This window comes from Empidonax traillii, unplaced genomic scaffold, assembly GCF_003031625.1.
Source record: "Empidonax traillii isolate 1590-97213 ecotype Southwest subspecies unplaced genomic scaffold, ASM303162v1 scaffold1196:size187323, whole genome shotgun sequence".
In the NCBI taxonomy this organism is placed as follows: domain Eukaryota; kingdom Metazoa; phylum Chordata; class Aves; order Passeriformes; family Tyrannidae; genus Empidonax; species Empidonax traillii.
The window spans coordinates 55623-78266 of record NW_020956389.1 but is presented as its reverse complement, the minus strand read 5'-3'; the positions used below and the strand labels follow the sequence as shown (position 1 = coordinate 78266).

The 22644-nt window shown below is 64.6% G+C and overlaps 1 protein-coding gene and 2 non-coding genes across 3 annotated transcripts; 1 reads left to right on the top strand and 2 right to left on the bottom strand.

Moving 5' to 3' along the window:
- Positions 1-128: 128 nt before the first annotated feature.
- On the bottom strand, positions 129-14271 carry PIK3C2B (phosphatidylinositol-4-phosphate 3-kinase catalytic subunit type 2 beta). Its single transcript, XM_027905705.1, has 32 exons — positions 13381-14271; positions 12130-12230; positions 11858-12012; positions 11641-11761; positions 9839-9950; positions 9669-9748; positions 9524-9587; positions 8913-9059; positions 8628-8661; positions 8101-8296; positions 7014-7136; positions 6012-6179; positions 5731-5842; positions 5497-5639; positions 4768-4956; positions 4571-4664; positions 4402-4496; positions 4144-4324; positions 3945-4052; positions 3763-3855; positions 3484-3613; positions 3111-3247; positions 2839-3008; positions 2544-2700; positions 2351-2460; positions 2059-2260; positions 1851-1975; positions 1657-1774; positions 1420-1501; positions 1223-1329; positions 1010-1138; positions 129-923 (listed from the first exon to the last, which is right to left on the bottom strand). Exons 1-32 carry the CDS (start codon positions 14269-14271, stop codon positions 735-737), a joined length of 4863 nt encoding a protein of 1620 aa, XP_027761506.1. The 3' UTR covers positions 129-734.
- A 7516-nt stretch (positions 14272-21787) lies between these two features.
- TRNAK-UUU lies at positions 21788-21860 on the top strand. Its single transcript has one exon. It is a non-coding gene; the product is annotated as a tRNA-Lys (tRNA).
- Positions 21861-22078: 218 nt separating this feature from the next.
- On the bottom strand, positions 22079-22151 carry TRNAK-UUU. The gene has a single exon. It is a non-coding gene; the product is annotated as a tRNA-Lys (tRNA).
- Between the last annotated feature and the right edge of the window lie 493 nt (positions 22152-22644).

Below are 22644 nucleotides of genomic sequence, written 5' to 3'. Positions count from 1 at the left end.
AGGAGGGTTCCAACACAGGAGGGTCCAAACACAGGAGGGTCCCAGCTCTCCCAGCCCCAGCAGCTTCTCCATCCCCTCTGCCAGCAAAACCAGTTCCCCCCACCATCCCAGCCCAACTGCCACCAGATCCAATATTTAAAACTTTTAATATAAAGGTTAAGTTCATTATTCTCGATCCTGAGAAACATTTCGTCCGTTTACGGAGCTGTCGCTGTAAACAAAGCACCACAGGCACCAAGCCCGCACCCGGGGCCGGGTGGCAGGCGAGGAGATGGATGTCCCCACAGCACAGGGACAGGGAGGGGGGCCGGCTGTCCCCTTCCCGTGGCATCAGGAGGGGGGTCAGCCCCACGGAACGGGCACCCCGCCACACCGCTCTCCTTTGGGAGCGAATTCCCCGGGGTGGGAATTGCCCGGCTCCGGGCAGGCTGGGGCTGGACCTGGAGGGGGATAGAAACCCCCCTCCCCACCCCAGCCCACAGCAAACCCCTGCACCGCCTCCCTCTCCCCTCCACCCCCAGTGCCCGGCTACTCGTTATTAAAAAAAAATTAAAATACAGATATCCCAAAGGAAGAAATAAACCCCCAGACGCCCCCCACGCTCCTGCCCGCCCCTCCCACCCCGCGTTGCTCCCTTGACACAAGGTAAACTTAAAAAAGGAGGCCCTCATGGCAGAGCCCCTCGGGGACACCCCGGGGTGGGCAGCGCCGCGGGGGCCGTGCCGGGGGGGTCCTCAGAGGGTGCCGTGGCCGCGGGAGCCCAGGGCGAACCAGCCCATCTTCTCCTGCGCCAGGTCCAGGTCGCGCAGGCGGATGCCCACCTCCCCCAGCAGGATGTTCTCCCAGAAGCCCTCCTCGCTCAGCACGCTCAGCCGCAGCTCCCGCTGCTCCAGGTCCCCCCGGGGGATCCCGTCGTACACCAGCTGTGGGGCACAGCAGGGCAGGGCCTCAGCCACGGCCCCCCAAACTCACTCCGGGTCCCCCCCAGCCCCAGCCCCAGCCCACCTACCATCTCGTTGTAGGTGGGGTTGCAGGTTTTTCGGGCCACTTTGGTTTTCCTCTTGGTTGTTTTCTGCGGGTCAGGCAGCAGGTAGGTCTTGACGTAGGGGTCGGGGTCGTTGCCATCCTGCAAGGGGGGCTGTGGGCAGAGCAGGGGGGGGCCCTGTGAGCGCAGCAGGGGGAGGGACCCCCACCCTGCTCCCGCCGGGCACCGGGCACCTACCAGCCCCCGGATGTGCATCACCATGATGAAGAGCTTGTTGTTCTTGTAGGAGATGGAGAGTTTCACCTCCCCGCCGACCTTCCCCAGGGAACGAGCCCACGTGGCGTCTGGAGAGGAGGCGAGCAGGGGCGAGGTGGGATGGCAGCCCCCCACCATCACCCCCTGCCATTGCCCCCCACAGTTACCCCCCTCCCTACCTGCCGGCTTTGGGGTTGGGTTTGTGCCAGCTGCCTTCTCGTCCCGGGGCAGGGGGTGGAAGAAGGTGTAGATGAGGTCACACTGCAGGGGAGGAGGTGACATTAGCGGTGGCAGTGGCGTCCCCGCCCTTCAGGGCACGGGACACGCACCAACATTTACACGACGCACTGTCCCACCTCGCTGGCGTCCCTGGCACTGCCCCCAGCTCCCCACAGCCCCCTGCCCCAGCTCCCCACCTCTGCCACCTCGGGGGCCGCGTGGATCAGGTGCCAGATGTAGCCGTTCAGCTCCTCCTTGCGCCGCTCGGCCACCGCCTCGCCCCGCGACCGCCCGATGACGAACCTGCTGGGGAAGCTGCAGGGACGGACCCTCAGCCAAGCCCGGGGGGCTGTGGGGGCTGTGGGGAGACCTGGGAGGGGTGCAGGGGTACCTGGGCAGCAGCGAGGAGGGAAAGAGGAGGCGCAGCTTGTTGTGCAGCTCCTGGAACTCCTCGAAGGTGCGCTGCACGAAGGTCACCTCGCCCGGGCCTTCCCGCTGCACCTTCACCACGTAGGTCTGCGGAGAGACAGGGCTGTGAGGGGGGACCCCGGGGTGCCCTGGGCGCACCCCTTCACCTGCACCTGGCTGCCCCCACTCACATAGCCCTTGCTGGGGTTGAAGACCCTCTCGTGGCGGCACAGGAAGACGTCGCGGATCCGGCCGGACGTCTTGAGGGTGTGCGTGCGGGGGGCGAAGGAGAGCGTGGGGCGGGCGTCCGAGCCTGTGAACTTCATCTGCGCCAGGTTGTGGATGAAGAAATTGAGCTTGGTGGCCACGCTGCCCAGGCTGGACTCGATCAACCTGCCGACGAGGCCGCTGCGTGCTCAGCACGGAGCCGGTGCCGCTGCCCCTCCATCCGCTCCTGCCCCTCCGCCCACCCGTGTCCTCTACCTGGTGAAATAGGTGGTGGCATCGGCATCCGAGTCCTGCGGCCTCAGAGCATCGTAGACGTACTTGAGGTCCTCCAGGTCGGAGAGCTCGGGGATGCCACAGGACAGCATCTGGGGGGCAAGGCAGGGGTGAGGGCAGGCGGAGGGGGGACCTCGGGAAGTGGGGGAAGCTGCAGCCCCACCCTGGCTCTCACCAGCCCCAGCAGGTTGAGGAAGAGGTGGGTGTGCTTGCGGATCAGGTTGTAGGCCTGGCAGCACAGGTCCACAAAGTCGTGGAAGCGGCTGGAGGGCTTGTCCCCGCCGTTGATGACGTAGGCCATGTCCGAGGTGAAGACAAACGGCGCCCGGTCCCTGCACCGGGGGAGAGAGGGGGGACAGAAAGTGAGCAGGGATGGGGGACGAGCAGAGGGGGCTTCACCCGCCAAACCCCCCCTGCAGGGGTGAGCCCCCCCAGGCAGAGGGGGAGGAGGCCCCCGAGGCGCCTCTCACCTCTTGATGTTGCCGAACATCTGCGCGTGGCCCAGGAACCGGCCGAAGTCGATGTGGAACATGTGGCCCGTGGTCTTGAGCATGATGTTGTCGTTGTGCCTGTCGCAGATCCCCAGCACGTAGGTGGCCACGCAGCAGCCGGCGCAGGAGTAGATGAAGTTTTCCACGGCCTGGGAGGGAGGGAAGGGGAAAGTGGGTGTGGAGAAACCCTGGACGCGATGGGAAGAGAGGGGTGACGTGAGCAGCAGGGACCCTGCCAGGCTCTTCCTCACCTTCTCGTACTCGTCCTCCTCGGGGTTGTGTTTCTGCAGCCAGTCTGCCAGCGGCCGGTCCTTGAAGGAGCCCGTCACGCCGTGCTCCACCTGGATTTTGCGCAGGGTCTCGGCGTTGGGGATCATCTCCACCATGCCTGGCAGGCGGGACACAGCGTGAGACCCTTCCAACCCACCCGGGGGGCACCGAGACCCCAGCCCCGCTTTGCCACCCGCCCAGGCACGCCCCAGCCATCACCGCTGAGCGACAGTTCCTCCGTGGGCTGGTGGGATCAGACCAAAGGTGGATCACAGGCACCCACAGTGCCTCCTGTGCCATCACCAGCCCCACGTGCGGCCCGGTGACCCCTGGCACGTCCTGTCCCCAGCTCACCTCGCCCACGGCCCGTGGAGAAGCAGCGGAAGATGACCATGCGCATGTCCAGCCCCTCCTGCACCCAGATCTTGTTCATGATCCGGATCATCTGCAGCGTCAGCATGTCCTGCCGCAGGTCATCGCCACACTGTGAGCAGGGAGGAGCCATCAGAGACAGGGGAGAGCCATCAGAGGCAGGGGAGAGCCATCAGAGGCAGGGGCCAGTGGGGGACGGAGCTCAGGGGATTGGGGTGGTCATGCCAGGGCTCTGGGCATGGCCAAAGGTGCCAGGCTCACCTTGAAGATGACTCGGATGTTCTCCCCCAGGGGATCCACGTTCTGGAAGGAGAGCTTGAGCGGGACGGCGTTGGAGTTGAAGTAGGAGCAGTCCTGCCACGGGAGGAAGGCACAGCCCGTCAGGGCGAGCTGGGAGCGGGCAGGGGAGCCCCCCCCGGTGCCCCCCAGGGTCCGGCACTCACCCGGGGCACGATGCCCTTCACCAGCAGGCTGGGGCTGAGCGGCAGCCGGCACGACCCGTGAGCCTTGAAGAACTGCTTGACGTCCTCCAGCCCCTCGCGGAGGATGCCCTGTGGGGAGGGGATGGGCATGGGATGGGTGGGCGTGGGATGGGGGGCTGATACCCAGCCCGGCACCCCCTCCCAGCACCCCGGCACCCACCTGGCGGGCGGAGGGGGCGGCGTCCCGGACCTGCTGTGCCAGCCTGGCCAGCGTGCTGACCAGCAGGCACTGGCGGTCGAACTCCTCCCGCAGCCCCTTCCCGCAGCAGCACAGCAGGGCCGCCAGCAGGTACTGGTACCGGATGCTGAACTGCGAGTCCTTGAGCCCATCCTTCAGCAGCCTGCTCGGGGCAGGGGCACAGGGGGTCAGGCGAGGCCAAGGGGCCCCCCCTCCACCCCCAGAGCCCCCCAAACCCACCAGAAGAAGTAGTGGGTGATCTTGAGGTCGCAGATCGCTCGCTTCATGAGGAAGCGCACCAGGGGGCTGTCCAGGTAGCACTCGTACTTCAGGGCCTGGGGAGGGCACAGCGTTGGGGCATGGTGGGACCGGCAGGCACCCCGGGAAACGTCCCAGTGCCACCACACACCTGGACCAGCTGGGGCAGGTAGTCCAGCAGCTCTGTGTCAGAGATGGAGTCAATCCACTGCACGGCCGTCCTCCTCACCTCCTGGTCTGGGAACCTGCACCCAGCACGGGAGTCACGGAGACAGCACCCTCAGCATCCCCCACATCCTCGGCAGGGCCACGGGGCGCACCCCCACCCGCAGCCCAGGGGCGGCTTACGTGGCGTGCAGGAGCCCCAGGGCATCCTGGTGGCTCATGGAGGTCCACTGGCTGAGCAGGGCGTAGATGTCGGGCAGGCAGGCCCAGTCCCAGCTGGGGGCACTGGCCAGCAGCATGGGCAGGGCTCCAGGCTCCGCATGGCAGTGGCACCGCTTCTCCCAGAGCCGCTGCCGGTCTGCATCCGTCAGCCTGGGGGAGAGGGGGGCATGGCACGGGGGGCACGGGGAGCATGGGGCTGGGGAGGGCCATCCCTCTGCCCACCCCAAGCACGGTGAATGGGATAAACCCCCCTGAGCCCTCCCTGCATCCCCCCAACGGCTCTGCCCATGGGAAGGAGGGGCTGATGGAAGGCAGGACTCTGTCTATCAGGGCACAGCCAGGACCCCCAGGCCCAGTGAGTCCCCCTGCCCAGAGACCCCTGCCCACCCCACAGGTTTCTGTTCAGCAGATCCTGGCCCGGCTGCCGACACCTGATCCCCCATTTATGGACCCTTGGCCGTGCCAGGCTGGACAAGGGGCCGGGCAGCTGTCCCTGCTGAGGGGACAAGGCCAGAGAGGGGCAGCTGGGCAGGGCAGAGCTCAGGAGCAACGATGACAGCTCCAGAAAACACCAGCTCCAGCCTCATCCCCGCCAGAGGCAGACCCTCAGACACCCCCTGTGCGTGCTGGGGGGTCTGTCAGCAGCGCCCCCCAACCCCGGTAGGGTTGATGCCACCCCTGTTTATTCACCAGTAGAGCGATTTCTTCTGCATGGCCTCCCTCAGCTGGCGCTGCTCCTCCTCCCCCAGGCTGCCGAACTCGTACCGGGGACTGACCTCGGCCACGGGGGGGCTGGTGAACTTCACCTCGAAGGCCGAGGTGGGGAAGTCGATCTGGGGCAGAGGCAGAGGGTGAGGGGATCCATATGTGGAGCTCAGGGGGTGGGGGAGGTGTCCCGGGGAATCCCCCCGTGCCAGGACGTACCTGCAGGATGACACTGTCGGGCTGGTTGAAGTTGGGGGCACTCGACCTGGCCCTGGAGTTGTCCTGGGTCGCCGGCCACAAGCCCAGGAGCTTCCTACCACAGGTCAGGACCCTGGAGGAGGAGGAGGAGGAGGAGAAGTGAGACTCTGACACTGGGGGCCACTCTGCCAGGGCACGAGAGTGGCACCGCTGCAGTGGTGACTTCATGGCACTGGGGACCCTCCTGTGCCCCCCAGGGACGCCAGCACAGCCCCTTGGTGGTGGTGGGACACCCCACATACTGCCTGAAGTTGAAGAGGGGGGTGGTGACCCAGCCCAGGGCCTCGGGGACTCGCCGCTGCCTGTTGGTGTCAGAGGAGCTGCCTGGGGGTGGGACAGGTACAGCGAAGAGCGTGACACTGAGCAGGGTCTCCCGTGGGAGGTGGTTCACCTGGACTGGGAAGCAGATCCTGCAAGGGAACGATCAGAGAGGCTCAGCCACGCCAGGGACGGGCACTCCCAGCACCCCACGGCTCCAGCCCCTGCCTTGGGATGCCAAACGTGCCCCGGGACAGCCCAGCCCTACAGACGCCTTTCCTGCTGGCACGGGGGTGCTCCGTGTCCCCACCGTGGGATGGAGGTCCCCTGCTATGGGCAGGGATCAGTTGGGTTTGGGGAGAGCCAGCTGGTCCTGCCCCAGCTCAGCCCTGCTGCTCCCTGTCCCAGGAAGGTGACCGTGGGGACACAGGAGCTGCCATGGACACCCCCCACTGCTCACTGACCTTGTCCCACGGCCTGGGGGGAACCGTGTGGGACCCCAGGGCTGAGATTCCTCTCCGATTCCTCTCCTCCTCCTCCCGGGGAGCCCAGGGTGGCAGCTACATCCCGGGGGAAGGGGATTGCCCCAGGCACGACTCCGCTCGCCGCCGTCCTGCCGGGCGCCTGTCCTTGGGGGCACCGGCACCTTCTAAAATTATCCCGTCCCATCCCCACCTCCCCACACGCTGCGGATGCCAGGCATGGCGAGGGCTCAGCACGGCCTCCCTGCCTGCTCCCAGGGCTATTTTTGGAGCAGATCCCCTTTCCCGGGTGCAACAGGCAGGTCCGGAAGGGCAGAGCTGGCGCTGGGGCTGCTGCTATTCCAGGGGGATGACACAAGAGCTTCCAACACCCAAAAAGCGGGGAGAGGCGCAGAGGGGAGCTGCTGGAGCAGGGGAGGAGGAGGAGGAGGAGGAGGAAGGCAGTGTGGCTGGGTGTGGCACCGGGACCCCCGTGCCCACCCCCTGGCTGGGGCACTGCCTTACTGCTGATCCCAAATGATGAGGTGGAAGAGGTATTTGTAGACGTGGGCCTTCCTGGTGAGCAGGGGACTGCAAAGCTCCTTCCCGCCATGGCTGAGGGAGCAGGAGAGGTAGAAATCTTCGTAGCTGCGAGGGGAGAGAGGGGGCCATGAGCTCTGGGGATGGGGGGGGTGTCAGAGGAGCTGGTACCCAGGGGGCTGCCCTGCCACGGGGCAAACGCTGCCCCAGCGGGGCGGGAGGACGGAGGTGCTGAACCCAACGCCTTCCTCGGGCCCAGGAGAGGGGGAGGCAGAGCCAGGAGCCCCCCACGCCCCGTCCCCAGCACCATATGCCGCGGCACATACCGTCACACGGGGGGGGCGGCGGGGGGGCCCTGCCATGTGGCAGGTGCCGAGCGACAATCCGGGCAGGGCGGCGGGGCGCCGGGGGTCAGGGGCTGCCGGCATTTCCCAGGCTACCGGCTTTGTTCGGAGCCAGCCACCAAGGGGAATACATTAAGGGCAGCACAAAGGCGAGGGGTCCCCGGCGGGGCGGCTGCTGCCGGCGCCGCTGCCTCGCCCACCCCGCGCCCCCCTCCACCCCGGCCCCGGCCCCCCGCGCCGGGCACGGGCACCGAGGCACCGAACAAAGGGCCCGTGGGGCGTGGGGGCCGCTCCGTGGGGCCATCTGTCACCTCCCCAGGGCGGTGTGGGAGCGGGGGGGATGCTGTGGGATCCGTGGGGTCGGGATGGGAGAGCGCGGCAGAGCCATCCCATCCCTCCCTGCCCGTCAGCATCAGCATCCCCAGGCTCTGGGTGGGATTTTGGGGTGCCCTTTGCACAGCTAGGAGTTGAACTCAGTGATCCTTGTGGGATCCCACTCAGGGTATTCCACGATTCATGGCCTTTCCCTGACACACCCTCAGAGCCCCACAGCGAGCCCTTCCCACTTGGGATATTCCAACATTCTCTCTTCCCATCCTGGAATCCCAATCCAGGAGGCTTGGGATGGCTTAACCCTTGTTCCCTCCGTGCCTGTGGACACCTGGGACAGGAACAGGCTCCCCCAGGGGAGGGCCAGCCCCGCTCAGGTGCGGTGAAGCCGCCCTTACCTGGCGGCCCAGGTGATGGGGATGCGGTGGGTGGCATAGACGGTGAAGGACAGGGGGCAGGTGAGCAGCTGAGCCTCCTGAGCCACGCCCAGCTCGCGGCTGCCGTGCACGGCCGGCTGGAAGTCGGCGTTGAAGGTGCTGCAGTAGAGCTCCACCATGTCCAGGATGGCGGCTGTCAGGCTCTCCACGATCCGCTCTGGGGGAACACGGGCAGGGATGAGCCCCCCGGGACCCCACTGCCTCCCGGGACATCCCTGGGGGCTGGGTGTGGGATGCTGGAGGGACCCCAGGGCAGGTTTCTCCCCACCCCGGGACAAAGTAACTTCAGGCAGAATTCCAGCTTCCCCCTTTGGAGTTCACACTGAGGAACAGCAACCCCCCAGAAAACCTTCCTTTTGTTTTTCTTCAACCAGAACGCTTTCAAACACGTTTTGGTTTTGGCCTCGATAATTGAAGGGGGAGGGGCTTGGAGAGATTAAAAGCACCACGAACTGGAGCCCAGAAGGGGAGAAGGAGAACAGAAATACCTCGATTTTCCCTCTTGGCCAGGACGTTTGGATCCTGTTGAGGGGAAAAAAAAAAGAGAGAAACCACAGGAGCCCCCTGAGCGCTGCCGGGGCAGCCAAGGCGGCCTTTACGTAACCAGCCGTGGCTGCCAGAGCCAAGCAGCTGCCTGCTCCCAGAGATTCAGGAATTTTCCACGTGGTGCAGCGGGAGGAAGGAGGGAAGGCAGCCAGATGTGACAGCGTGCTCCCCCTCTGCAGCTCCTCGGCCGAGCCACCCCCCTCCCGGCCCTGCACCCCCTCGCTCACCTTCTGGATTTTGGGCTGCATGCGGGAGGGGCAGGGGGGCATCTGGTTGAGGGCTGCCGTGATCTCCTGGGATTCCACGGCTGCCAGGGCGTTGCAGATGGCCATGACCGACTGGATCACCCGCTCTGCCTTCAGTGGGAAGTCTCCCTGGAGGGTAGAGAGGGGCTGATGTGGGACCCCTGGTTAGCTGAGAGGGCAGGGGCTGCTCCCTGTCACCCATCCAGCACTGGGGGATGCACCAGTCCATGCCTGTTTCCCCTATTTTCCCCTGTCAGGGCAGGGTCAGGTTGGATCTCAGGGAAAGGTTCTTCCCCCAGAGGCTGGTTGGGCACTGAACAGGCTCCCCAGGGCAGTGGGCACAGCCCCAAGGCTGCCAGAGCTCCAGGAGGGTTTGACAAAGCTCTGAAAGATAGGGTGGGGGTTCAGGAGCTGGGCTGGATGATCCTTGTGGGTCCCCTCCAGCCCAGAATATTCCATGATATTCCATGATATTCCATGATTCTATGATTCACTGACACACCCTTAGAGCCCCACAACAAACAGGGGAAAGAACCCACAGCAAACCAGGCAAGGGGGGCCCCCAAAACCCGCCCTCCACCCCTGCCCCTCACCTCGGCTGCCAGGAAAGCATCCACCTCGTTGTGGAAGGTGTCGAAGAGGAGACTCAGGGCCTGCCTGGGGGACAGGGAGCAGAGCTCAGCCCCGGCCAGGAGAGCCCCTGGAGCGGGGGGGCCGGTCCTGCCGTGTCCCCCCTACCTGCTGATGGTCTGTTTGATGGGCCTCTCCTGCAGGTGGATGTAGTGGTTGAGGGTGGAGGGGCTCTGGTCGTCACTGGCCTGGGGGATGGAGAGATGCTGAGCAGGGATGTCCCCACGGCAGGGGGAGGGCACAGCCCCCCCCGATGCCCCCCGCACCCCGGCACCCACCGTGCGGGCCAGGTCACTGCGCACCCCCTTCCTCCTCATCAGCTGCAGCCGGATGTCCGTGTCAAACTTCCTGCAGTGCTGGATGTGCTCGTGGCTGCCCAGGGCGTGTTTGCTGCGGGGAGACACGACCTCACACTCGCTCATCCCAAGCCGTGCCCCAAAATCCCACCCGGGCTGCCCTGTCCCGACATCCCACAGCCTTGGCTGGGGCTCAGGGCGGCCCCCCTGGCCTGCAAACCGACCTCTGTGGCACCAGGAAACCTGGAGAATGAGCCATTGTTTTCCCTCCTTCCCCTGTGCCCCGCGCAGAGCCGTGCCCGGCCCTGCCGGCGCGACGGGAGAGGGGGAGCCCGTCGTGCCAGGACGTGCCCGGCGGTGCGTAGGAAGCAGAGCAGGGATCTGAGGGGCTGGAGGATGCTCTGGCTGGCAGCAGGGCTGGGGTGAGCCCCGGAGCAGGGAGTGACAGCCTGATCCCGCTGTGCCCACCGGCATGGGAAGCCCCCCTGGAGCGGGACCCACTCGGGCATCCAGACCCGCTTCCTTTGCTGGCTCCGGGGAGAATGAGCTGATTGAGCCCTGGCTCAGCCAGTGACAGCAGCTCAGCCCGGGCTGCAGAGCTCAAGGGCCCAACTGGCTCTGCAGGGGGGGGGGTTGGCACTTCCAGCATCTCCTCTGCCACAGGAAGATGTGGGAAGAAAAGACCTGTGACAAAGGGGCTTTATGTCCCGGGGCTTTCCCAGAGACCCTTTGAGGGCCCCGGGAGATGCGTGGAAATGTTCACTGGGGACTGCCCTGCTCCATGCCCAGGATGTTCCCTGGTCCCTGCCAAAAAAGCAGGAGCTTCATCCCTTTGGGAATGCCACCCTGGGTGGGTGGATCCACTCTGCAGCTGAGTGATCCCTGGCAGTCTGAGCCTCCTGCAGCAGGTTTGGAGATGCTGCTGTACCCACACACATGTATACACATGTACACACGTGTACACACATGTACACACCTGCACTGGGCTGTTTGGAAACCCAAGGGCTCAGCACTGACAGGAACAGCCCCTTTGGGTGGCCCTGGAGCCCCTCTGGGTGGCAGGAGCAGAGCTGGGCTCTGCTCTGATGCCGAGCAGCCTCTCCTGGCCCCAACAATTCCCAGCAGTCCCTTTAGGGCCCAAACCAGCAGCTCCTGGAGGCCATGGCAGAGCTCCCACCGAATTCCCGTGGCAGGGCCAGGCCCGGGGCAGCTCTCCAGCAGCAGGAGCTGGCTCCTTCTCTCCTGGAGCTGTGGCTGCTGCATGTCCCTCTGCAGGGAGCTCTCCCGAGCCTCCAGGCCCCCAGAACCCTCATGGAAACACAGAATCCCTGCAGGAAACGCAGTGAGGCAGGGCAGGAGGGATCCCTATCGCCCACCCCTGGCTCTGCCCACCACAGCCCTGATGCTCCTGCTCCCCTGCCATCCCTTTCCCACCTTCTCCTGGAATCTGCCCAGCGGGCTGGGAGCAGCCGGGCTCCGCTCAGCGACACGGCTCGTTATTAATGCTCCTCCAAAGAGCTTTTTTGGCAGCTCCCCTGCTCTCCAGCCCGTTTTCCAGGCACGTGGGGGAGCGTGACGGACACCCTGCCACCGGGAAAGATGCTCCCAACATGCTGCTTTTGGCAGGAGCAGCGACACAGCTCCGGAGGCAGCAAACGGAGCGGAGAGGCTCCCGCTGGGATCAGCCCTGGGACGTCCAGCACACCCTGCCAAGGCCATGCTTGGGTCCTGGGGTGCCTGGGCTGGGTTTTGCCGGGTTTTTTGCCCCCTCCCTGGCCACTCACTTGTGCAGGAATTCCTCCAGGCCGCAGATCTTGAGCAGGAAGTCCTCGACGTCGACGGCGTGCAGCTCGTCGTGGGTGTAGCACAGCGCCTGGTAGATGAGCAGGTCCACGGTGGAGGAGCCTGGGGAGAGGAAGAGCAGCCCCGTGAGCCCCTCTGGGGTGGTGGGAACGGTGGGAGGGCTCACAGAGGGGGTCCCCAAGCGGCTGGGGCACTCACAGTCGCAGGTGAAGGTGAGGGGCTCCCTCAGGCTGTCACACACCACTGTCACCTTCAGGCTCACGCCGTGGCCCAGCTGCTCCGGGCTGAGGTTCACAGCGTTCCACACCAGACCCGTGAGGGAATAGTCCTTGGTGCTGGAGCTGGAGCGCAGCCTGCGGAGGCAGGGATGGGTCAGGGACGCTGCCCGGATTTGGGGTTTGCCCCAACCCCCTAAAAATGCCCGTTTTGGGGCCTTTTGCAGCGGGAGGCTCCTGCCCTGGGTTACTCACACATCCAGCATGTGGCAGAAAGCAGCCACCTCCTCGTCCCGCTCCTCGGAGACCTCGAAGAGCTCGTAGCCGTTGGTGAAGGAGTGAGGCCGGGGGGCAACCTACGGGGCAGAGCACGAGGCCATCAGCGGGGCACCAACCCCCTGGGGCTGCAGCCCACCGGGATCCTCCCAGCACTGATAGCCTGTGCCCCCCTGGTGTCACCGTGGTGGGGGCAAAGTGGCTCTGCAGCAGCACAGGGGGACGTGGGCTGGCACAGGGGGGGCTCTGGCAGGTGGGCACCGGCCCCAGGACGTGTTAATGGCATCTTTCCCACGGCTGGGAGAAGGGAGACCCCACCACCCGCCCAAAAGCTGCCCATTTCCAGTCATTTCCAGAAGCCCCACAGGGAGTGTTTCTCAGGGAGACAAGGGATGGGCAGACAGAGCTGAAGATGAGCAGGGACTGTCCCCAGGCCATGGGGGTGCTGCAGGGGACCCCTGCCCGTGCCCTGCCCGCTGATCTCCTACCACAGCACCAGGACAGGTGGCACTGTCGTGCCAGGGCCACCCCCCTCCCCGGCGTGGGGGTCCCGGGGGCTCCATCACTCTCTGGCAGAGAACAAAGGCCCCACTGTCAGAGCAATTAACCCAGGCAGCAGCTCCTGGGAGGCACAGGGAGGTGGGGAGCGCTTGCAGCCACTAAAGACAATTTTAATGCTCTTTTATAATTAGGTCCTGGCACTTAGAAAGCCGAGAGTGACTTAGGGAGCCCCTGCTGTGCCCCTCGCCCTGCGGTGGGGGGGGAGGAATCCCTGAGGAAGGTGACTTTTCCTGTCATTCGCCTCCTCCTCTTGCTGGAGGCAGCATGAGCTGTGCCACAGCAGCATCCCAGCAGGGACAATGGATGTGGCAGCCCCGAGAGCGAGCCGGTGGCAGTGCCAGCATTCCCTGATGCCTCTGGGAGCAGCGGGATGATGTCTGGGTGGGATCTGCCCTGCCTGGCTCCCAGTTCTCCCACCCTAGAGGGTTTTGGCCATGGCTGCACAACCCCACACCCCAGGAAAAGTCTGACTGATCCCTGGGGATGACGTCTCTGCACAGCGATCCCTCTGCCCGTGACACAAACAGGAATCCAGGGATCCACCAGCGATGGGATGAGTAAAACCCACCCATGGCAAAGCAGCCCCGCAGCTCACACCCCAGCGCTGGGTTTCCAGCTCTCAGCTCCGTCCCAGCCCCATCCCAGGGCAGAGAGAGAGGAGCCTCTTACTGGATCGACGGAGATCCTGCGGTTCTTGTTGGGCGCCAGGTTCTTCCTGCTGCCCGGGCGGGTGCCGTACGTCCGCGGAGGCACCTGGGGGGGCATGGTCTTGCTCCGAGCCACCGGCTTGCCGCTCGACTCCTTCTCCAAGATGGTCCTGCCCTCCTTCCAGCCCCGGGAAGCTTCCCTCAGCACCCCGGACTCGTAGGTGGACTTGAGGTTGAGGCAGGTGATGGCGTCGATGCCGCCGTAGCCGCCGATGCCGAAGGGATCCTCCTCGGAGATGCGGCGGCCCAGCAGCTTGTCCTGGGCCCGCTCCTGGGCCGTCGAGAACATGTTGATGTCCCTGGGCTGGGGGTCTTTGGAGGACGGGGGGGACCCCTTGCCCAGGCGCTGGCTGCCCTCGGGGCAGCTCCAGAGCGGGAGCCGGGGGGGCAGCGGGGGCGGCGAGAGCTTCTTGGGGGAGCCTCCCCCGCCGTCGTGGGGCGAGGTGGTGCCGTTGAGGGGCTCGCCGAGGAAATCCCCCCCGGAGCCCTGGAAGATGTAGAGGTAGTCCCCGCTCAAGGGGCCCTTCAGCCAGGGCTGGGGGTCCGGGGGGCTGGGGCCGGGGGGCGCGGGGGGCCCGTCGGGCGCGGCGGGGCCGTTGGAGCTGAGCGCGGGGTCGGAGCCGGACAGGCCCCGCGCCGCCTTGATCCCCGAGCAGCCGTTCCTGTCGGCGGGGTCGTCCCAGGAGATGAGGGGCCGCTCCCCCCCGCGCTGCTTGGCCCGGCTCTCCTCCTTGTCCTGCCGCAGCCGGGACAGGGCGTCATACTCCATCTGCAGGGCCTCGGCCAGCGCCAGCTCCTTGCGGCTGATCCCCAGCGACTTCCAGCGCTCCCCATTGCCGCGCCGGGCGGACATGGTGCCAGGGAATCCACGCTGCCTCCGGCCCGCCGGCCACGTCAGGAGAAGGCCATGCTGCTCCACCGGCCACCTGCAGACAGGGCAGGGCAGGGTGACCCCACACTGGGCTCAGGAAGGATGGAGAGGGACTCCATCCACTCCCTTAAACTGAGGGAGGGCGGGTTTAGATGGGACACTGGGAAGGAATCCTTCCCTGTGAGGGTGGGCAGGCCCTGGCACAGGTTGCCCAGAGAAGCTGCGGCTGCCCCTGGATGCCTGGAAGTGTCCAAGGCCAGGTTGGACGGAGCTTGGAGCAACCTGGGCTGGTGAAAGGTGTCCCTGCCCATGGCAGGCGGTGGCACTGGGTGAGCTGAGCATCCCTTCCCACCCAAAGCAGGGTGTGATTCTCTGACTCTCTGATAAGGAAGGCCAGGCTGGCAGCTGGTGGCACAGCCCTTCCTCTCTGCCACGGAAAGAAGGAAACGAGCAGGGGCTCAGCAGTGCCACGGGGTAAAAATAAAGATTTTGCTGCTTCCTCAGGACCTGATGGCTACCAGCCAGGCAGTGCAGGCAGGGCAGGCAGGGCAGTCTGGCCCCACAGCAGCTGTTGGGGTTATTGCTGGAACCCGACGTATTTCCCCGAGGACAAAATAAGCCCCAGGCTGGGGAGGGCCCGGGGCTGGTGCTGCAGCTGGGGCTGAGTCACCCTGAAAGCCCTGGGGAGCTGCCCTGGGCAGCAGTGCCGATGGTCCTGTGGCACCCCCAAGGAGGGGCTCTGAGCCCCCTGCTCAGCTCAGGACCATTACTGTGCCACTTGACAAAAAAACAGCCCTCGCCAGCAAAACGAGGGAATTTGGAGAGAGAATGGAAGAGATGAGAAGAGCGAGGAAGGTCTGGGGGTGACAGAATCCTGTCTGCAAACTCTGTCTCAGGAGAGGCCCAGGACAGTCCCGAGCTCCCACTGCTCCCTGGATCCTGCTGCTGTTCCCCAGCACCCACCAGCACACTGAGCTCTAATAACCCCCTTGAATTAATCCCCCTGAGCATCTCCCCAGCCCCCCAAATCCAGCTGCTCCACAGCATGGAGCTGTGCAGGGGAGAGCAGGAAGGGCTGGACTGGGATCTGCTCCCTGGCTCCCAACCCGGCGCCTGCAGAGGGTGGTGATTGCAGCTCCTGCTCCCCAGGGAAGGATGTTACACCTCCTCTTCCCTTCCTAGCAAAATAAATATCCAAGTGGGTGTTAAACAGAAGAGTGGAGCGAGCCCAGAGCCTCGGGGGATGGCCAGGACTTCAAATCCCTGGAGCTGAGGGACAGCGCAGTGCTCTGGGGCTCTGGCCAGGGCTGAGCCTCAGGACACAGGGAGAACACAGGACCCCTGCTGTCACCCTGGGCTCTCCTCTGCACCACACAGGGCTCTGGCTGATGCTCCAGTTCAGGGTGAAAGGGTACAACTGCCCCTTCCCAGGGTTTTTGCTGCGGAAGGCACTGCCGAGGGCTTTGGGCATTGCTGAGCCCGCTGTGCCCACGGCCGGGGGGAGCAGGAAAATCCTTAACCACAAAATGCAGGGGCGAGGAGGAGGCTGGCACACCCTGCTCTGGCCCCCCAGGGGTGGAGGAGCCCATCTGGGCCCACGTGTGCCCCCCCACATCCCACCCCAAGCACGGGGCAACCACGTCCAGCCCAGGCTGTGCCGGTGACCACCCTCCTGCGGCCCAGGGGAGCAGCACCAGTGTCACCAGGCTGCTCCCCTGCGGTGTCACTGTCCCCTCCCAGCCCCCCCAGCCACATTACCCCCTCCCCACCCTCCAACAGGCCCCCCTGACCCCGGGGTGTGCAGGACCAGATGGCTGCTAATGAGCCCAGTCCAGGCTCCACATCTCCAGGCTGATCCATCCCCTCACCGGCACAGCCTCCCCCAGCCCCCCAGCACCAACTCCACCAGCTTTGTTGTGCTTCCTAACTGGAAAAAAATGGCTTCAGGGGGGGATGGCAGGCTGAAAACGTTCCCTTCTCTGGCTTTTCAGGCCCTGCTGGCAGCTGTGGGCTTTTCCTGGAAAAACAGAAATCCCAAAAGCTGGCAGTCCTGGGCTCCTGGAAGCCGAACAAAGAAAACGGGCTTTTAACCCAAAAGCAATAAACCCGGAGTGATTTTTGTGGCTGACAAAGCCACAGCTCCGCTCTCATCTCCAAGGGAAACATCTGCATCTTGCTGACGTTCTGAGGAGAGAGCCCCGGCTCTCATCCCAGTGTGAAGGGGCTGGAACTGCACGTGGGGACAGGGACTGGGGTGGGAACGGGGATGGGGAGGTAGATCCAACCCCCAAGGGTCACAGCAACCCCACAGTGCCAGTGCCAGCCAGAGAAAAGCCACGTGGGAGGTGGGAGGAGTCTCCCTGCAGACCAGGGAATGTCACCTGGGCTGGGGGACACCACGAGCACCCCCAGGCAGGTGGCTCAGCCCCTTCTTCCCTCAGAGCTGGTGCAGCAGATGGACCACGCAGGTGGAATCCACATGGAAGAGCCCCAGGCTCTCCTGGTGGCCCTCCAGGTGCTCATCCAGGGGCAGGGCTGATGCTCAGTGGTTTTGAGGGGAACCTTAATGATTCCATCATTAGGCTGGGGAGGCTTGGGGGGGCTCAGCCCCCTCTGCAGACACCCCGTACCCACCCCTGCTCCCAGCTGCTTGGTGTGGGGACACCGAGCCGGATCCCACGGGATCCCAGGGGATCCCAGGGCACAGCCAGCCCTGACTGGGGGCACGGGATCCCAGGGCAGAGCTGGGGGGGCTCCCTGTGGCCCTCCATCCCTCCATCCCTCCCTTCCCCCTCGCAGGCAGCTGCGCTGGGAGCACACGGACATCTGGGAACACATCAAACATCCCAGGGCCAGGAGGCAAAGCCCTGGAGGGGCACATTCCCTGCAGTGGGAGAGGGATGGAGGTTATGCCTATCAGGGAGACAATTCACTCCCATTTATAATCCAGAGGAGGGAGGAGCGGCCCTGAGAGGGATAAAGCACCAGCCTTCACCTCTGGGGCTGGGGGTCCATCCATCCATCCGGCTGCTCCCACCCAGCGGGGTGAGTCATGGCATTCCCAGCCTCTGGAATGGCCCTGCCTGGCCAGAAGCTCCTGCCTTGGGGACACAGAGCTGCTCCTGGTCATCCCCAGCCATGCTGTCAGTAGGGTGACAAAGCTCCCTGGATGCACTGGATCCTGGGACATCCCCTGGCAGCAGGGATGCTCCAAGTCCTTGTCCCACAGAGCTTATAGCATGGGGGGGAATATTCCCAGGGCTGCCAGCAGCTCCAGCACCCCCAGAGCAGGTGGAATCCACCCCCCCCCCCACCTCCTCTGCTCTTGATTCTCTTCTTCTCCTCCAAAACAGGAGGGAACTGGGGCATTTTGGGATCTCCCGGGCAATCCTAGGGATTGTGTTTCCAGAGGGGGTTGGAGCTGGATCCCCCCACCAGGAGCCGTCACCAGCACTTCTCAGGAGAGGGGTAGGAAGGGCCCAGAGCTCATCCCTGTCTCCCACGATCCAGCCCTGCTTCCAACCTGTTGCCTTTCAGCAGGAGGAGTTTCTTCCTCCTCCAGCTGATACATCTCCTATTAATAGCCAAGTCCAGCCTGGTCCAAGCTCTCCGCTCTCCAGAGCAGGCAGGATGTGAGGCTGGACGATGCCAAAGGCTCTTCCATCATTTTCTACGTATTTCCACCCTCGGGAGGAAATCCTGCCCTGGGAAGGGGGGTCGGGTTTGGGACGGGAAAGCCCCAACTCGGGGCAGCCAAAGGAGGGAGGTCCTGGAGGCACCACCTGGAGCCGAGTCCTGGATGGGGACAACGGAGGGGACATGGGGGTGTTGAAGGGGGGATGCCAGAGCCCTGACTGCAGTGAGGTGTGAGACCACCCTCTCAGATCCACGAGGTGTGAGACCACCCTCTCAGAGCCATGGGAGATGCTGAACCTCCTCCAGCACCTGCGGAGTGCAGGGATGAGCGAGGTGGGACCTTCCCCAAAGCCACCCCCCCACTGCGACCCCATGGTGTCCCCACACACTTCAAACCCCTCGCCCCGTGGCAGGGCCAAGGCCCTGCTGACACCCACAGCCCCCCTGACCCCGCAGCTCACCCACGGTTGGGCTTTCCAGATTACTCAGCCCGTGCTGCTCCAGCACCCAGCACCCTCCCTAGGGCCAGGTTTTTGGGGTGCTGCCCCCACCCCCAGGCACGCTGGAGGTCACGCCAGGCTCTCCCCGGTGCCAGCACTGTCTCCTATGCAAATCTCGGCTTCCTCCCTGGTACCTGCCCAGCTGCAGCGGCAGCGCTGGGGCGGCACAGCCTACACGGGGTCAGCAGGGAGAGGGGGGGGTTGGAGCCCCACAGGTGCCCTGGAAGGCTGAGCAGTGGGAAGCATGGCACAGCCTCAGCGCTCCCTGCCAGGCCAGCACCCACGGGAAGCACCCTGCCTGCTCACGGGAGCTGGGATGAGCTGGGAAGCAGCAGCATCCCCTTCCCTGCCCGCCCTGCCCTGTGTCCCACATCCCAGTGCTCCAGGTCAGCCCTGGGGGATGGCTCCTGCTGCTGTGGCAGCAGCTGTATCCATGCCACATTCTCCTGAGTGTTCCCTGTTGCCATGGGGCTCTCCCTGACCCAGATCCTGAGTGGGATCCGCAGAGGACACGGATCCTCCCGGAGCGCACGGAGGACAAAAAGCAGCGAGGAAGCACCCCCAGCCCACAGCAACCTGCAGGGGTGCAGAGACCCCACAACACTCACCAGACCCAGCTCAGCCTGCAGCGGGAACCACCTCCCCGGGCTGCTCATCCCGCAGGATTCCCATGCCGTGGTGGGAGAGGCACAGCCCAAGGACACGCACGGACACAGGCCGGACATGCACGCTGGGATGGGGATGGGGCTAGGGGTGCTGCTGCTGCTGCCACAGCCCTGGTGGTCCCTCCCTGTTAGACCCCCTGGCCTTTGCAGCCCCTCTGGCCTCACCCAGCCCTCCCCAGCCCGGGGCATCCCCGTTCTCCCACATCCTGGTGCATCCCGGCAATGCCAGCACCTGGAGCACCCACTGCAGCACCCCCGGAGCAGGGGCTGCAGGGCTGGAGGGGCAGCTCCTCAGCTCCTTGGGCTGGATCCTCTGCCGGATCCTCTGCCCGACCTGGCTGTGGAATTTGGGAGGCGCGGAGGTGGGGCAGCGCCTCGCCGGGGCGGTTATCCCGGGAGAGCCGGGCGCCAGGCAGGTTTCCTCACCCCACAGCTCCCTGCTATCCTGTCCCTCCCGCTCCGGGAGGGAAGCATTGATTTTCCTGGTCACGCTGGTGCTCGCTCAGCCCGGCCCAGATCCCGGGAACAATCCCATCCCTGCTCGGCCTCGCACACACCAACAGCTGCGGGCAGTCGATGGGAACAGCTCCCACATCTCCAGAGTTTGCTCCTCGTGAGCGTTGCTGCGGTCCTGGAGCCAGAGGGCCGTTCTGCAGGAGCAGAGGGAGCACCCCGACATCCCCCCCGCACCCTCACGAGTGCCTCCTGCCCCCAGCACCGGGGTTTGGTGGGGTGAGCTGACTCTGCCTGGCCGCACACGAGGGTCGGCTTGTGCCTGTCCTTGTCCCTGTCCCCATCCTCTGATCCAGCGGGTGGCACCCCTGCCCATGGCAGGGTGGTTGGAACGGCATCATCTTTAAGGTCCCTCACGACCCAAACCATTCCAGGATTCCATGACCCCCATCCCTTCCCCATCCCTTTCTCCGTGCCTTTTCCATGTCTGTCCCCATCCTTGTGCCAGGGGAGGCTCTGCCACGCCGGGAGGGGACAGGACCCCCACCTTCCCTCTCCTCTTTGCCGGTGACCAACTTTTCAGTTTCTCGGGGACCATTTAATTGTTCCGTTCATACAAACACCCCAACTTCCCTCTCCCTCCGGCCCGAGGGGGCATTCCAAGATCCACGACCCCGCACCGTGCCCTGGGGGAAGGGGGACACCCCCGGGTTTCCCCCCGCCGCCGCCGCGGACCTTTTGGGTTCCCAGCGCTCGAGCAGCACAAGGATGAGCTGGAGATTTTGGGAAGCGCTGGGAACGCCACGCAGCAGCGAGCGGGACCCGCATCTCCTCCGGGAGGCGGAATTATTAATACAGATAAACGCATACATGAAAAATTCTCTTTTTTTTTTTTTTTTAAGGGGACGAACCGAGCCGCTCCCGGTCGGAACCCCCCCGCTCCCCGCGGTCCCCCCGCTCCCCGATGCGGCCCTACCTGCTCCGAGCGGCGGCGGCGGCGGCGCCGGGCGGGGGCCGGGGGATGCGGGAGGAGCCGGGGGAGATGCGGGAGGAGCCGGGGGAGATGCGGGAGGAGCCGGGGGGAGGCGGGAGCACCGCGGCGGCGGAGGCGGCGGACAATGGCGGGCGCAGCGCGGGCCGGTGCGGGGCCATCTCCCGGCCGCTCTCCGCATTGCACAGCGCCGCGGGCAGAGCCCCCCGCACCGCCCTCCCCCCGGCGTGCCCCCCGCGTGTCCCCGAGATACCGGCCCCCAGTGTCCCCCTACATGGCTCTGGGATGCTCCTGGTTCCCCCCGCCGAGCCCCCCGCAATGATAACCCCACCGCAGCATCCAGACCCCTGGGCTTGAGGGAGGCCCGGGGAGGGGGGAGGACCCCCGGTGTGAGCAGCAGATGTGCCGGGATCTGTTTTCCCTGGCTCTGGCAGACAGGGATAACGGGCAGCTCCGGGATCATCCCAGCGCCGCTGGAGAGCCACGAGCCGAGCGGGGAGGGCTGTGGGTCACAGCTGTGGTTTGGGTTTAGTGGCCACAGAGATTATCCCTGTGTTTTATATCCCTGGGTATTATCCCAGCCTCCCCGAAGGCTCCCCAGGAGATGGGCAGGATGGAGGTTTTGCAGGATTCATCGCACCGTGTGAGGGGATGCTGGGATTTTGGGGTCTCTCAGTGTGACCCCGTTTCCCACTAGGCCCTAATGGAAAAATGGCCTCAGCCAGCCCCATGTCTGACTGAAAAATCCCTCTGCACCCACTTCTGATGGGAATTGTCACCTGCATTGTCGGGATGAGCTGCAGCTCGGCTGGAAAAATCCCAGTAATCAAACCTGCCCAGCACCCTGTGGTGGTGGAATCCCTGCGTCCTGGGACTCCCCTGTCCTGGCTCATCCCCTGACCTGGGATTATTCCCTGTCCTTCTCTTCCCGCTTGGCCTGATCCCCTTTGAGCCCTCCCAGCTTCCCCCACCGCCCCCCCAGCACACCCCACTTTGCTGTGGGGTGAGGAGGCAGGTGGGATCGGGGGATCCCCCTTCCCAAGGCCGTCAGTGAGGACCCCCCTCTTTCTGCACATCCCACGGGCAGCACGAGGGGCAGGATGAGCCTGTTATTTGTGTTCCGAGCCGTGCCATAACCACGGCGAGTGTCCGTGGGGTTGGGGGGAGCGGGCAGGAGTGGGGGGACAGGCAGGGGGAGCAGGAAGGGGGTGCAGACAGCGGGATAAACCAGCAGAGCGAGCAGCTGAGCCAGAGCCCGGATAGCTCAGTCGGTAGAGCATCAGACTTTTAATCTGAGGGTCCAGGGTTCAAGTCCCTGTTCGGGCGCTCAGTTTTTCGCTCGCTTGTTTTTGTTTTTTTTTTTTTTTTTAACTCCTCCGAATTAATTTTTTTTTCCTCCCCCTCAAAAAGCCTTTTGTTTTTTTACACCCCCAGCACCGCCGGCGCTTCCCGGCGGAGGGGCCCGGTTGCGCCCCGGGAGAATCCGGGCGGATAATGGAAAAAAAAAAAAAAACAAACCACCATGTAAATGAGAAAAACAAATCCGCCCGAACAGGGACTTGAACCCTGGACCCTCAGATTAAAAGTCTGATGCTCTACCGACTGAGCTATCCGGGCTCTGCAAATCGCCGCAGGAACAGCCTTTATCACCGACACCACATGGACGGCAGCACAGCGCGGGATCCCCTCCCAGTGTCCCCCAAATCCAGAACGGCCCCCCGGCCTTTGCTCTGTACGCGCAGCAGTTCAGGCGCTTCCCAAGCTCAGCGTTAATTGGGGTTGTTTTCGAATCTTCACCCCAGGTTACGCAGCCCCAGCTCCCTTCTCAGGGGAAGGGCCTGCACAGAGACAAGGGGTTCTTGACCCCTAGGTGGGATATTTAGGGTTGTCACGGAATGGTTGGGGTTGGAAAGGAGCTCTGGGGATCCAGTCCAGCCCCCCTGCCAAGGCAGGGTCACCTGGAGCAGGTGACACAGTGAAGTGTCCAAGTGGGTTTTATACTGAAGGTAATGGGGCGTTATAATGTCCAAGTGGGATTTATTGTGTCCAGGTGGGGTTTATAATGCCTGGGGGGGCGGTTTATAGTGAAGACAGTTCAGCTCTAGGGCAC

Bases quoted from the DNA above. Each gene is read 5' to 3' on its own strand.
- PIK3C2B (XM_027905705.1), bottom strand. From the start codon at position 14,271: ATGTCCGCCCGGCGCGGCAATGGGGAGCGCTGGAAGTCGCTGGGGATC. The intron at 7,137-8,100 runs GTAAGGGCGGCT...CTCCCCTCGCAG, and splicing joins CCCATCACCTGGGCCGCCAG to CTACGAAGATTTCTACCTCT. The intron at 2,701-2,838 runs GTGAGAGGCGCC...CCCCCGGTGCAG, and splicing joins ATGTTCGGCAACATCAAGAG to GGACCGGGCGCCGTTTGTCT.